This window comes from Otolemur garnettii, unplaced genomic scaffold, assembly GCF_000181295.1.
Source record: "Otolemur garnettii isolate 467f Iridium unplaced genomic scaffold, OtoGar3 scaffold00029, whole genome shotgun sequence".
NCBI lineage: Eukaryota > Metazoa > Chordata > Mammalia > Primates > Galagidae > Otolemur > Otolemur garnettii.
Window position 1 is genome coordinate 2,394,930 of NW_003852424.1, and position 16,157 is coordinate 2,411,086.

The 16,157-nt window shown below is 34.8% G+C and overlaps 1 protein-coding gene across 5 annotated transcripts in view; it reads right to left on the reverse strand.

Annotated features, from left to right (window-relative positions):
* MEF2A (myocyte enhancer factor 2A) overlaps positions 1–16,157 on the reverse strand; it is a 129,351-nt gene that overhangs the window by 62,216 nt on the left and 50,978 nt on the right. For all 5 annotated transcript variants that reach the window (XM_023512491.1, XM_012804540.2, XM_023512494.1 and 2 more), the window contains one exon: positions 10,259–10,458. In XM_023512491.1, coding sequence (XP_023368259.1) covers positions 10,259–10,312 — 54 coding nt within the window. In that variant the 5' untranslated portion in view covers positions 10,313–10,458. The remainder of the gene's footprint in view (positions 1–10,258; positions 10,459–16,157) is intronic.

A 16,157-nucleotide genomic window follows, 5' to 3' on the forward strand; every position in this document is an offset into this window, starting at 1 on the left:
AATGTAAGAGATAACAGAAAGACCTAAAAAGTAAGCTAGCAGAACTCAGAAAAGAATCATAAGAGAAAAAAAACTCTTCTGTTCTCTTAAAATAACAACAAGGAAATTCAAAGAATCAAACAGAAAATAAAATGAAGAGAAAATGTGTTGAATGCGGTTGGCATTGAAGACTGGTAATGAAGATTCTAAAAAATAAATGTTTTCCATGAAAAAGTATTTCTTAAAAAATAAACAAAACATTGAAAGATGACACTCTTTTCTTAAAAATAATGACAAGGAATAAACCAATTCATGGCATATTCTAAGTAAGCTACTGAATGTCAAGGTCAAAGAAAAAATACTACGTGTACAAAAGCAGGAAAAGTAATAAGTACCCCAGAGTTAATTTAGAGGAAATGAAAGATACTATAAATCCTAAGGCATAATGAAGAAAAGTATGAGAAACCCCAGTTGCTATGCTGGAATACGAATAGAAGCAGAGGTGCGGAGGCTTGTAGACTGAAGAAAACAGCCAGTGGGACTGTTTGGGTCACCTTGTGTTTCTCCACTCCCTTTCCTGGGACACTCAATGCCTGCCACCTCACAACACGAACTGGCAGCCATGTTGGGGCAAAGACATGTCCTCTGGCCTAAGAACAAGGTAGCACGGAAGCTCTGCTGGAGACAGGAGTCAAAGGAAATAGTAAGGGACTGACTGATCTCTGGCAGTGAATTCCCAATCACTCTTACTCAAAACCTCCGAGATTGGTAGGTTACCATCTAGATAAAAGTCTGTTCTTCCAAAGCTTTTCTCCCTGAAGGGCTCAGTGTGAAACTTTTATCTGTTGAGTTCTTTGAGGATTCCAAGAATGATATGATTAGCTATGACTTCTTCTTTTTTGAGATAGAGTCTCACTATGTCGCCCTCGGTAGGGTGCCATGACATCACAGCTCACAGCAACCTCAAACTCCTGGGCTTAAGCAATTTTCTTGCCTCAGCCTCCCAAGTAGCTGGGACTACAGGCGACTGCCACAATGCCTGGCTAGCTATGACTTTTTTCAATATGGGACTTCAATAAATCAAAATGCTCAAGTAGGGTGGTATAAACTAGTCCAAATACATAAAAGATAAGAAGGAATAAAAAGCAACTCAATTGGCGAAATAAGAGACACACAAGACCGGATTAAAAAAACAAAATCCAGTCAAACTCTGCCTATTAAAAATATACTTAAAGCATGAGGATATAGTAAAGTTCAAAGTAAACATAGAAAATTATGCCTATCAAGAATATACTAACTACAGGAAATATATAACTATATAAAGATAAAGTAAATTTAAGACAAATATGCCTTACTTAGGATGGAGAAAGTCAATATGTATTGCAAAATTTGCCAGGAAGGTATAACAACTCTCCGTATATATGAATCTAATTAAATAGTCCCAAAGTATTTAAAACAGTAAGTATTAAACTAATAAAACACATGGAAAAATTGATTGTGTGAAAACCCCACACTGTACTCCAGAAGTGCATTAATGTACATAGTTACCATTCAATAAAAAAAAAAAGAAAAAGAAATTCTTTAAAATGGGGAAGAGAAGCATATATGAGAAATTTAGCAAAGTGCCTGAAGGTAACTCTGACACTCTGACATGCTACTTTTTGAGAACTTCAGATATAGCGTATTTCTTTTTAATCAGCTTTGCTGTCTTTACTCATTTTACTAGTCACAATACACCAAGCTATTCTGCAATTAAAAAAAAAAAAAAGAAAGAAAAATTGATAAAACCACTGTTATGGTAAGTGTAATTATGATAGTCTTGGTGAACCAAAAAACAAACAAAAAGTCACAAAGAATATACAAGATTTGAACACAATGAAATTGCTTTAAAAGATATATGGAGAATCATGTAGCCAACAATTAAAGAATATACATTTATTTATTTAAGACCACTTAGAACATCTAAAAAAGAATCATAATTTAGAAAATAAAGCAAGCCTTAACACATTTTTTTTTAAGAAACAGAATCTCACTCTGTTGCCCAGGCCAGAGTGCAGTGGCACAATCACAGCTCAATGCAACCTCAAACTCCTGCCTTAACCTCATAAGTAACTGGGACGATAGGTGCATTCTACCACACTTGGCTAATTCTCATTTTTTTTGTGGAGATAAGTTCTCATTATGTTACCCAGGCTGGTCTCAAACTCCAAATCTCATATGATCCTCCTGCTTTGGCCTCCCAAAGTGCTGGGATTACTTACAGATGTTAGCTACCACACCTGGATGTCTTAACACATTTTAAAGTGTTCACAATCTAATGGTAAAGGCAATATAAACCACTATAAAACTCTGTCATAAAGCCCTGTCATAAAAGTATTCACAAACTGTTTTGATAAAAACTGAAAAATACTGTCTGAAATAGAGACGACACATATAAAATTAATATCCAAAATATATAAAGAACTTTTAAGAAAAAACAAAAATAAAGATGAAACCAGGTACAGTGATGCCTATAGTCACAGCTACTTGGGAGGCAGAGAGAGCAGGATCACCTAAGCGCAGAAATTCAAGACCAGCCTAGACAATATACGAAACTCTGTCTCTAAAAAAATTAATTATCAACAAGCCAGCAGAAAATGGGCAAACCACAAAAATAATTCACATTCACTTTTATGAGACCAGAAAATATATAAAATAAAATGAAAAAAGGGAGAAAGAAAAAAAGAAAGGAGAGAAAGAAAGAGAAAGGCATTCAAAATATATGGGGAAACAGGAATCCCTAGACATTACTATATATATAGTGTTATCTTGTATAATCACTTTGGAAAGCAACTTAAAAACATAGTAAAGCTGATGATGGAACTCTTTCTATAAAATATTTATCATAGGCTGGCACCTGTAGCTCAGTGAGTAGGGCACCAGCCACATACAACAAAGCTGGATGGTTTGATCCCAGCCTAGCCCTGCTAAACAACAGTAACAACTGCAACCAAAAAATAGCCAGGAGTTGTGGTGGGCACCTGTAGTCCCAGCTACTCGGGAGGCTGAAGCAAGAGAACTGCTTAAGCCCAAGAGTTTGAGGTTGCTGTGACCTGTGACACCACAGCACTCCACCAAGGGCAACATAGTGAGACTCTGTCTCAAACAAACAAACAAAAAAATTATCACAGAGAAATTTTTAGCCATGGTATAAGACATGTCTCCAAATGTATATACTGCAGTACCACTGTAACAACAAAAATCTCAAAACGTAAATGTTAATAAATGAACTGAAGAATACTCCTGCAACTAGTTGTACTGAATGAGAGGTGGACAGATCTCAAAAACTTAACCCTGAGTGAAAAAACAAAAGTAAATGATAATGCCATTATGTAAAATTTTAAAACTGTGTTGAAATAATAATAAATATCTGCCAAAAGAATAAATAAAACACAGAGTAACTTCATGATAACAATTACCTTTGGGAAGGAAATAGGAATGAGAGAAGGAAAAGTTATAAAGTCAGGAAATCTCTATTTTTTTTCTTTTAAAGTAAAAATATCTGCAGCAAATACATAAAAACTGACAAATGAGTGTAACAGTCTTTGAAGTATTATCCTCTGTATTCTACTTGGGAGAAAAAAATGTTTTTACTATTTCTTTTTTTTTTTTTTTTAAGTATATGAGGATGTCTGCTTCTAGATTAGTGGACATTAACACAAAGAACCCATCCAACTAGAAAATATAACAAATGTCTGTTTAAAGACATAAGAAAGCTGCTAAAGCAAGGACTAGAAATACAACAATTCTAGAGGAGTGAGAAGCTTAAAAAGGTTAAAATGTTATTCTGTAGCCACTTTTTCCTTGCAGATTTCTGCATATAAAGAGACTAAGAAGATTCTAGCCTTTTTTGGGCAATGGGTTGCTCCTGAGAGGCAGCTTTTAGGAGTTAAAGACACAAAATTGAAGACTCGAGAAACCAACATACCACTGAGAAGGGAGGGGCAGAAACTGAAGGGGTCATACTGTATATTGTATCTTCAAAACATGTTTCAAATTCTGAGGCTACAAGAGGACGGAGAGGAAGGCAGAAAAAGAAAAAGAAAAAGATAACCAGAAAGACTCATAAAAGCACAGCAGAGTTTCATATAATCCTCCTACCCAGAAAAGAAATACCCAAAGAGCTCAGTCCAGTGAATAGCTTTGGGGGGCTGCTAAGGAAGAACAGAGTGAACCAAAGGAGATGGAGCTTCATCAAAACTGCAGTGTAGCCTAAGCCACTAAAGAATGGTCAAAGAATGTGGTACCAAATTTCAATAGTTAAGTAAGACAAAAGGGTAAAACTATCTCTGATGGAAGGTGACACAATATAAATACAATAAAACCTGTTAGTCGACCACCCAAAGAACTGTGAGAAACTGGTCCACATGCAGAGGTGGTCAACATAAGGAACTAGGCCTACTGTACTGATATGTACACATGTGGCATGTGTCCGGTCTATGAAAATTAGGGCAACTTAAGGAGGTGGCCAGCTATGGAGAGTCTACTATATCTACAGTGTCTTTCATATACAATGCCTGACAGCTAATAAGTTCCTAGCTATATCAAAAGACAGGATCATATAATTAAAAATAAAAAGAGAATTAGATATGGACCTACAACTAACCCAGATATAGGAGTTAGACATGAATTTAAAGATAACTATGGGCCTCTGTGCCTACTTGCTCTGGTAATGGAGGCCTGTTCACCTGTTCACTGTCTATGGTGAATATATCTTGCTCTGTAAGCCTGTATCTTGATCTTAGTCTGCAAACCTACCTTTCTCTTTCTCAATAAACTTGTTCCATGCTTGCCTAAAAAAAAAAATAAAAATAAAAATAAAACTATAGTTAATATTTTTTTAAATAGTGAGAAATACGGAGAAAATGTAAGAGAAGATAGACTATTTCACCAAAGAACTAAAACCCAAAAAGAAGTTCTAGAATTAACAATATACCAAAAAATAAGAACTTATTAGGCTGTTTTAGCAGCTAATTTTAAAAACCAGGAGAAAAAGATTACTAGAACTTGAAAAAAAGAGGAAACTAGAAAATATTCAAACTAAAACACAGAAAAAAAAAAAGAATAAAAAATATAGGGGGATAAGAATTGTAAGAAATATATGGGACACAGTTAAAAAGCCTAAGTTACATGAATGAGAACCCAAGAAGAGGAAAAAAAAACAGGTACAAGTTAATATTTGAAAACACACGCCCCTAGTAAAGCACATCACAGTAAAAAGAAACACTTACTTGACATGGTGCCTATAGCTCAGCGGCTAGGCACCAGCCACATACACCAAGGCTGGCAGGTTCAAACCTGACCCAGGCCTGCCAAATGACGACAACAAAAAAATAGCCAGGCGTTGTGGCGGGCACCTGTAGTCCTAGCTACTTGGGAGGCTAAGGCAAGAGAATCGCTTAAGCCCAGGAGTTGGAGGTTGCTGTGAGCTGTGTGTAACACCAGGGCACTCTCAAAGGGCAACATAGTGAGACTGTCTTAAAAAAAACACAAAAAACTCCCACTTACTAACAAAGAAAAAGCCAGTCTTAAAAAGCAACAAAAGAAATAATCACATTACTTTAAAAAAAAAAAAAAAAAAAAGGAAATGAATGGAAACTGCGACATAACTGCTTCAAAACTAAGGGAATATAACTGTCAATTATAGAATTCTATAACCAATAAAAATAGCTTTCAAAATGAAGATGATATAACTAAACAATTAAAAATTGTGCAAAAGATTTAAATGGACACTTCTCCAAAGAAGATATACAAATGACCAATGAGCCCATGAAAAGAGGTTCATCATCATTAGCCATCAGAGAAACACAAGCTAAACCACAAGGTAACCAGTTCACACTCACTAGTGTGACTATAATCAAAAAGGCAAACAATAACAAGTCTTGGCTAGGAAAAACTGAAACCTTCATAAAGTGCTGGCAGAATGCAAAATGATACAGCTACTTTGGCAGTCTCGTATTTTTCAAAAGGTTAAACTCAGAGTTTAGCATATGATCCAGCAATTCAGAACTACACTTTTTTTATACATGTACATATACTTAGCAACAAAAAATTTTTTGGGGGGGGGAGGGAATATAATATAGCTTAAAAAAAATCAAACACCTAGGAATATACTAAAATACGTGTTAAGACTTACATCAAAAACTATAAAGCATTACAGAGAGAATTAATGGAAATCAAGCGGAAGGTAAACATATTTATAGATCACAAGATTTAATATTATAAAGATTTCAATTCTCCCTACATAAATCCATACGTCTAGTGAAACAAAATCTAAATTCCAGTGAAGTTATTTTGTTTGCCTGCTTTCTTGAATAAACATTTATACTTGCTCTCATTTGGAAATTAAGAAGAGCAAGAATAGTAAGCCACTTGTGCAGAAATGCAATGGTAGAGAACCATACTGCCATACAGGAAATTACAGAAAACTGAAATAGTACGTAACTGAGCAAGAAGATACAAATAATCAAATGGAACAAAGTAATCCAGAAACCACCTCACCTATATATAAAAACATTTCTAGAAGCAAGCACAGAAGAATATCTTCATGCCCTCTGGTAAATGAAAATTTCTTAAATAAGACAACAAAAGCATTAGCCATAAAGAAAAACATGGAAAAGGTAACCTGGACATCATTAAAGCAATGTTACTATTAAACAAAAAATATTAAAAAAGTGAAAAGGTGAACCATAGTGTGAGAGACATTTATACTGCACAAAACACTCATTTAATGATACACAGAATGTTTACTAATAAGAAAAAGGCAGAAAACCCATTAGAAAAAAGCAAAAAATGAACAAATCACAAAAGAAGATACCTATACAGCCAAAAAAATATGAAAAGGCTGACAGCTTCATTAAACATCATGGAAACTTAAGATTAAAGTAAGTTAATATCATATACCTGTCAGAATGGCTAAAATGAAAAGACAATACCCAATATTAGTGATGTGGTGCAACCAGAACCAGCACAACAACTTCTTAAAACTTTTGTCAGTTGCTACTAACTCTCATCATATGTATACCCTGTGATCCCACAATTAAATTCTTAGACACAGACACTCAAGTGTTTATGTGTACCATAAAAGAGTATTCAAAACAGCATTCTTTTTTTTTTTCTTTTTTTTTTTTTGCAGTTTAAAGGCTTGATCCACAGGCACTCCTTGAGCCACAGGCACCACCCTCAAACAGCATTCTTCATAATAGCACCCAAAAAGAAAATAATCCAAATGTCCATTTACAATAGGAAAAAGTAAATACATACTATTCTATTCACACAACATATCAATGAAAATATACAAAATACATTCATATATATACATATAATACAACAATAACACTCATGAATTTCACAAACATAATATACAAAAGAACAAATACCAGTCATGTAAATTCAACAAGAGCAATTAATCTATAGCGTCAGAAGTCAGGTTAATGACTTTCCTTGAGGCAGGGAGATAACTGGAGAACAGGACAGAGTGCCTCTGGGGTAGGATGCACACATGGCCATAATCATTTCACAGAAGTTCACTGCAACTCACACTTAGGGTTTCTTTATGTTGTACTATAATGCAAAATGTATTTTTAAAATACAAGTATATATAAAATACAAGAAAGGGCAAACACAAGGTTTCACCAGAAACTTCCAAACAGAAGTGAAATAAAATGAAGCTGCTCTCTTTAAGTGCATGATACTACCATCCCCAAGATTTTTTGGTGGACTGTTCCAATGACCTGAAGTGTGATTTTTATCTGGTTAGCTCATACCTGTAACTCTAAGTCTGTTTGCTATTACCTCCTCCAGTAACTGTTCCCTAAACTACCCTACCCAAAGTTGGTGGTTTCTTCCATACACCATCCCAGTACCTGAACTTACTTCTATCTGCCATATATTGAAATCTGCTATACGTATTTTTAATGAGTTCCCAAGACTTACCACAGTCCCTTGGATATGGTACATATTTGAATTTGGATAAATACATAACATCTCATTTCTTCTATGAAGATATAATTTTCCCCCACTCCACACAAGAATAATGAAACTTTTAACTCAAAATCCACAAATTCCAAAATCAGTAAAATTAAGATACCTTTTTAGCTTGTGACAAATTGTCTCTGTACCTAATCTAATGTGAAAAATAAACTGCCTAACTTCTTTAATGTCCTTCATCCAGTCTTCCCTTGCTCCATTAGGCAGCTAGGCAAGAAGCTAATTCAGGAGGTAAATCTAATGTAAGAACAGGCTGATTCTAGTTGTTTAGCTATAGCGGCAGGATTCGTCTTTCTAACAAGGGCATTTGTTCAACTTAAAAAGGTCTGTTCGTTCACTACACAGACACCTACCTATTCCTAGCTCCTCTTTCCCTCTTAACATTTAGAATCCCTTCCACAGGTCGGTACAGTTTCGTTATGCCCAATTTAAACATGACTGACTATGGAATAGTCAGAGAAAGAGCTTATGTACTCCACTACTGCTCTGCTTATTTTACATTTACAATGCATGTGTTCATGGAGTATATACCATACCTCCTCTACATGTCATAATCCTTAAAATTTCTGAGGGGAAGGCAACTTGCAACTTTGCTTAGAATCATTCTTTTGGAACAATGGAATGGTTCCTTGATCAGTCTTCCCTGTTTTATCAATGTTCATAATGAATCATACTGAGTGGGCATTACACCTCTGCTAAGCAATCTTCCTGAGTTGAAACAAAAGCCCCTTCTTGAGTTTAGTCTATGGGCAACTATAATCACTCCCACTAACTTCTCTACCAGCTGTTCTTGTTTCCAGTTATACAGTATCCACACTCAGGTTAACTACTACTCAGACTTTACAGAACACATTTTCAATACTATTCTGTTTTGGTAAGGTTTTAGAAATTCTCAACATTTCTGATAAGTAAACTTCCCAGAGATAGCATCACTCCCTCCTGCAAATTCTTTTAAAAGTATTTCATTTATAATAGTCTATGAGATTATTTTTCTTTTTTTCCTTTCAATCTGCAGTCCCTAAGCCCCAGGCCACAGACTAATAGGAATCTGTGACCTGTTAGGAACCCAGCCACACAACAGGACAGCAAGCAGCTAGGGAGTGAAGGGATGAGGTTCTCACAGGACTACAAACCCTCCTGTAAGCTGTGCATGTGAGGCATCTAGGTTATGTACTCCTTATGAGAATTTAATGCTTGATGATGGAGGTGGAAATGGAATGTGTTTGAATCATCCCAAAACTATCTCCTCCACCTGTCTGTGGAAAAATCCTAGGAGTCTGAGGTTGCTATGAGGCCACACACTTTACTGAGGGCGACAAAGTGAGACCCATGTCTCATACATAAAAAAGAAAAGAGAAAGGGCTGGGGACCACTGCTTTTAACTGAGGAGGTGGCATACTTTTTCTAAAAGGGCCAGAGAGTAAAGATTTTAAATCTATGGGCCAGACAGTCTCTACGGCAACTACTCAACTCTGTTCTTACAATGTGAAAGTAGCCATATACAACACAGAAGAATGAGCGTGGCTCATTGCTCTAAAAAAGAAGGTTCATTTACAGAACAGGCAACCAGCCCATAGGTCATAGTTTGCCAACTCTCTAGACAAAACTTCCAGTCTCTTCATATATCAGCATCATTATCATAAATCTGAATTTGTAAGTCTACTGATACTTGTACTGTAAATTAAGTTCAATATATTTCATCAATTAAAGCTAAGATATACAGAGTGAACATAAAGTTTGCGTGCAATTTAATAGTTTTAATATTTAATATTTAAAATAGTTTACTATTTAAATTGCACACGAACTTTATGTCCACCCCATATATGTAAATGTCTTAGAAATAGCTGTGATAAGAGGTTACAAGAAAACTGATTAGAACATGTTCACGTTTAGGTATTATAAAATTATGAAAACAGATGTGATAAAATTTAAAGATAATTCATATACACAAACATCAAATATATAGACAACTAAATACTTTATGAAAAATCTACACACTAGATGGTAATGGTGGGACTGCAGTGATTTTATTTCTTTGCATATCTATGTTTCTATGTTATCTCTAATAAGAAAAACTTTCTTTAAAGCAAATGATTAAAAGACACAATTTTATGACTTTCGGAATTTTTCATTTAGTCTGGAACTAAAAATATTTATAATTGAAATTAAATTTAAGAAAAATCCAACTATTCTATCCTATGTTTTTTTTAAATATATTATCAGTTAAACAGATAATTACAATTTTCATTACCTGCCGGTTCCTTTCATCCATTATGCGTGTGATTTGTATTTTCTTCCGCCCCATTTTCAGTCACCTTTCTTTCTTTATTTCTTTATATTCCAAATATTTAATTCAAAAGTTAATTTTCTTCAATATCCTAATGCATCGTACACAGCTTCTGTTATTATAGCTTCTAGTCCAAGGGCTACAGCTGAAATTTCTTACAAGATCTAAAAGAAAACACGAAATAGAAGATTTAAGTTCTATAAGTTTGCAAATCATAAAACTGTTATACAAATTTCAAATCTGCTTTTATGCTGCACATCAACAGCATTAGTTTAAATGTTTGGTTATATAAAATTAATAAATAAGTTAGTCTTGGTAATTTTACCTTAAATTATCTCTTCAGTCTTTTTGTGCCTCTAGTTCTGGCTAAACTAACGTAATTATAACATTTGAGGTTTTCTCAATGTGTATAATAATAGCAACAACAAAAGCCAACATTTACTGAAATTTTCCTAAGTATGGACATGTCTTAATTCATTCAATCCTAACTGTAATCTATAATTACCAACTCTATTTTATAAATACAACACTGAAAAATTAAGTAATATGCTCAAGGTCACACAGTTAGCGGAGGGCAGAGCCTGGGATATATCAGGAAGTCTGACTCCAGAACTTCTCTTCTTAAACATGACACAATATCCTTAAAATCTTTGCAGATCAGTATGCCAAAGGATCAAGTACCTTGATACCCCAATTTGCCTTTACAAATTCTTATTGCAAATTGACCTGGCTTATAGCCAAATTACTATTTGTTAATTCACAAAGACAGCATGTATTTTCTTAATAATACACATTTAAATGAAATACTAATCCTTTGACTACTTAATGAATACCTCCTTATCAGTTAAGATTCAGTTCAAATACTGCCTTGCTGAATTCAAGACCAATTTCTCTAGGTAGGTAGAATAAACCACAGCACCTTTGTGTGTGTGACGGAGTGTATGTGTAAATTCCAAGTCTACTTTCCTTTGAGATAGTAAATCCTTTGAGATTTTAAAAACCCGTTAACTGTTTTTAAATTCCACTTATCTCTCCAGTAGAATGACTGAAAATGATAGTTTGTCTTGCTCTGAATGATAAATTTGTTGATTTAAAACCTACTGCTTTCAAAATTTACTTAATAAAAATAACTATTTACAGGAGAATGGGGAATAAATGCTAAAACCCTTACCATAATAAATTTCTAAGGGAATTTTGTAGTATTTTATAATACTATACATGGGTACAGTGTTTGATTAAACCTGGCTTTTGCTCAAAAGCAATGAGTCTTGCATCTCTTATCATTACCACCACTACCACTAGCACCACATTTTTCTGTCTTCCCTCAAAACCTATTAACTGATCACCTACTTATAATTAATGTACTTCCAAACACTGAATACATAGAGAATAAAATGATCAAGCCCTAATCTAGGAGAGTTTAGAATCTCGTAGAGGAAAAAGACATTTCCTTTGTCTGACTGAAATCTGACGTGTACTTGTTAGTCAGGAAAGGGCTACCTAAGGATGTCCCTCATACTCAAATGAGGTGTACATGCTAGGCAGAGAATGGCATGTACAAAAGCCCCAGAATAAAAGGGAACAGGAAACATTAGAGGAACTGAAAGATGGCTAATCACAGTGGGACCCAATCCACAAGCAGCTGTGCTGCAGAACATGTCTATTTCCTTAACACATGACATGATAAACAATAAAGACTGGCTTACTTCAAATCAAGTTCCCTAATAGATCACACTATATTCCCAATACAAAACCTTGCACTGTAATAGGCAAAATATTCACACATTTCACTGTAGAGTTATTAGTGCTAAGGTATGCAAGATCTGCTAACACCTGTGAGATACATATACTGTTCTACTTTATGTAATCTGAAAAATGAATTCTAGAACATATCTGGACATGCTGATTTTAACAATGGTGGAGCAGGCTGCTTCAAACCAAACCTTCTAAGAACTAGAAACGCAAAACAAAAGGTAATCTATTTTAAACCACTAGAAAACCTTCAAGACAATAAGAGTGTACAGGGCTGAGAAGAGGAAGAAACAGAGACCAATGTGTGGACTCATTTTCTGCCTGTAGCTTCCGAAACTGTTGGCTGAGAGACTGAGAAAGTGAACAGAGCTTTCAAGAGATCTGTGAGTGGGCCATGGAAATTAGACTCAGGGCCTGTGAAGAAGGAATAGCCCTAATAAACATACCAGGCATATGGACAGACTCCACAGGATTACCCTAGACATAAAAGTAAACTAGAAATAAACTAGGCTGCACACACAGAGAAGCATAGCTTCAAACCAGCTCAATCTCTGATTAGACGGAGACAACCTGAGCTAGCTAACATTATTATCCTAGGTGCATACCAGTAGCAAAAATACTTCCCAGAAGATAACATCACCTAGAACAGTGATTCTCAACCTTCCCAATGCCGCGGCCCTTTAATACAGTTCTTATGGGTCACAACCTGCAGGTTGAGAACCGCTAATCTAGAAGTTCAAATTATTGTATCATTTTCATATAAAATGACTAGAAATTTTGAAAAATGGTTAAAATCCGACTGAAATCCAGCAACAGAAACAAACCCACAGTAGATTCAGATAATGGTGTTATCAGAAAGTAAAGTAAGTTAATTAATGTTTTCAAGGAATTAAAAAGAATTTTAGCAGACAAAAAAAAGGAAATCACTGAATCAAAAAATGTACTCAATACTAATATGAAACAAATGTATAGACAACTACATGTCCACACAAATGATGAAACACAATTATAGTCCAGCAAGGGGGAGGGGAAAGGAAAAGGAGGGAGGGAGGGAGGAGGGAGAGCAACTGGGGAGATCTCACCTAATGTGCACAATGGGTGAAGGTCTCAACTACAACCTGAACCTTATCTTGTAACTGAAAACAATGTAACCTAAAAATTTGTACCCTCAGGTTAATTTGAATAAAAAATACAATTTTAAGAATGGAAATTAATGGATGGGTATAACAAGTTAGACACAGCTAGAAAAAGAAGACAAGAAAAAAGGAAACACCTAGACGGAAGCACAAAAAGACAAGAGAATGGGAAATACAGAAAAGGGTATGAAAAATTTTGTAACACGGAGAAAGGACTCAAAATACATGTTAACTGGAATCCTAGAAGGGAAGAAGAAAACATATGGGGTAGAAGAAATATGTGAAGACATAATAACCAATAGTTTTAAAAACTGACCAATGAGACATCAAGGCACAGATCCAAGAAGCTCTACAAATCCCCAAGCAAAATGAAAACAAAGAAAACCACACTTAGACACTTTAGAACGGAGGGAGGCCCCCCATAGAGACATCTTAAATGAAGTCAGAAAAATTAAAGAAAGATTAACTACAAGAAGCAACCGTTAAGATTTACAGCTAAGTGATTTCACCTAGTAACGAAAGCCAGAAGGCAATGAAATGGTTATATCTTCAAAGTGGTGGAAGGGAAATGCCAAGCTAGAATTCTGTATCTGACAAAAAATACTATACAAAAGTAAAAGCAAAATAAAGGCATTTTAAGGCAAACAGAATTTTTCAGTAGGAAAACATTGAATTAGATATTAAGCAAAAAAAAAAAAAAAAAACCTGATACTGCCTACACATGCCCCAAAAATCAAGTTCAATGAACAGAGTTAAGTGAGTAATGGTACTGAAATATTGACAAGATGAAATAACAGCAATACTTTATGGGAATTAAAACTTATACAAGAGTAACAGTACATGATGAGGAACTGTAGCAAATAAGTTAAAGTGTTCTAAAATCTTTTCATTGATTAGAAAAATGGAAAAAGTATCATTTACTTTAGACTTCAGTAAGTCAAGGATGCATATGATAATCTCTTGGATAACCAGTAGGAAGAACAGTAAAAGTGTGTATACCTAAAAAGCTAAAAAAACGAGGAAAAAGTGGGTTAATAATCAAAAAGAGTCAGGAAACAACAAACAGAAAGCAAACAGAGAGATGAAAGATTTAATCCAAGGCATCAGAAATGTAAACTAAGCCTCCAAATTTTTATAAAAGACAGAAATATATTCTTAAAAACCTAATTACATGATTATAAGAAAGGCCAAATCTTAAATGTGGGGATACAGAAAGAATGAAAATAAAAGCATGGAGAAAGATATACCACATAAAACACAAACCAAAAGAAAGTGAGTTGCTATACTTTATCATAGTAAACTTTAATTCAGAAGACAGATACGCAAGACTTGGATAGAGATACAGGAGGACTATTTAAAACAACAAAAGTTCAATTCACCAGGAAGATAAAACAATTCTATATTTGAGTGCACTTAATAACAATCAGGAACCTGTTTCTGAAAATTAGATATACTGTGCAAAAACCTTAACTAGGAGCTTATTTTCCATTATTTTAAGTTGGGAAACTTCTGTTACACATCAACTCATAATCCCCAGTCATCTCTCTTTTAACCTTTAACACACAAAAAATGCCCACATATAGTAGCAAATTATCATTAGGACGTAAAGTGCTTACCACCTAACTTTACATGCAGTAACTTTATCACTGGCCTTTCCCTCTTCTCCAGAATTTAACTACTTTCTTGTCAATTCTGCAATCTAAGCAGAAGTAGGGACTAAATATGAAAGACAATTAGAAACACATTCAGGACAAACATGCATGGCAGACAATGAGTAGCTCAAAGACTTCTAATATTTTGATTTCTTGCTTACTGCCAGCAACATCAGAGCTTCGCATGTCCCCTGTCAATACTAAATACACACTCCAAATGTCTACATGTAATTCTAATATTCTAAAAACTGTATTCTAAAATTTGTAATTTGTGACTTTTCCCATACAGCAGTTTGTCAAAATACTGTATCAGGTTTTGTACGTATAAAAATACTTTTCTCAATAAACTTCAGCTAAAAAAAACATGAGTTCGTCAAATTCTGTGAAGGAAAAAGTTCAGCAAAAATAATGACAAAAGTCAGCCACTGTCCCCTCATTTGCTTGATAATAGTCACCGTACCTTGGATTGCTTCTTTATAACTACTACTCTAGAGGACACAGCTGGTAGATGTAAAGATTCTTAACTTTTCTCCATAGATATAAAAACATCTGTTCGGAAACTAGGGGTAGTTCTTGAGATGTCTTCCAGGTTGGGCATTACAGTGGACTGAATGACCCACCTAGACCACGGAACTGACTCAACTGGTCTTACACCTCCCTAGTGAGCCCAAGAACTGCATTCCAGTGGATTAGCTAACCCACCCAGACAGCAGCCCAAACCAAAGGATGAATGGTTCCAGCAGAAACCAATCAATTAGCAGAGCCTGACTGCCTAACCCTCTGCCCAAACTGTCTTTAAAAGCCCTGTCTTCCCAATTCTCCTCAGGGAAGTGGATTAGAGAAATTCTTCCTGTCTCCCAGTTTAGTGCTATGCAGAATAAATAAATTCTTTCTCTGCTGGAAATTCTGCTATCTCTGGATATTAGCTTGCTTCTTCTTAGGGTACAACAAAGGGGCCCCCAAAATGTATACACATTTTTAAAAAGAAATAAACTATGTTAAATTTGTAAGCCTCAAGTCACCTTTGACTTTTGCAATTGTTAAGAGGTGCTCAATGTGCCTTGTATTCATCTTTTGTTATCAGTACATATTAAGTATTACAATTTAAATACATTTTTTCCTTTCTTAATATATGTATACATTTTGAGGGTACCGTCTGCATTTTTTTTTTTTTAACAGAGAATATTACTCTGTCATCCTGGATAAAGTACAATGGCATCACAGTTCACTCTAATTAAAGCACAAGGTCTGTATCTGTATTCAGGCAACATTAACATAGGAAAGAATTACTTAAAAGTAAATTTTTTCAGAATTGAAATTATT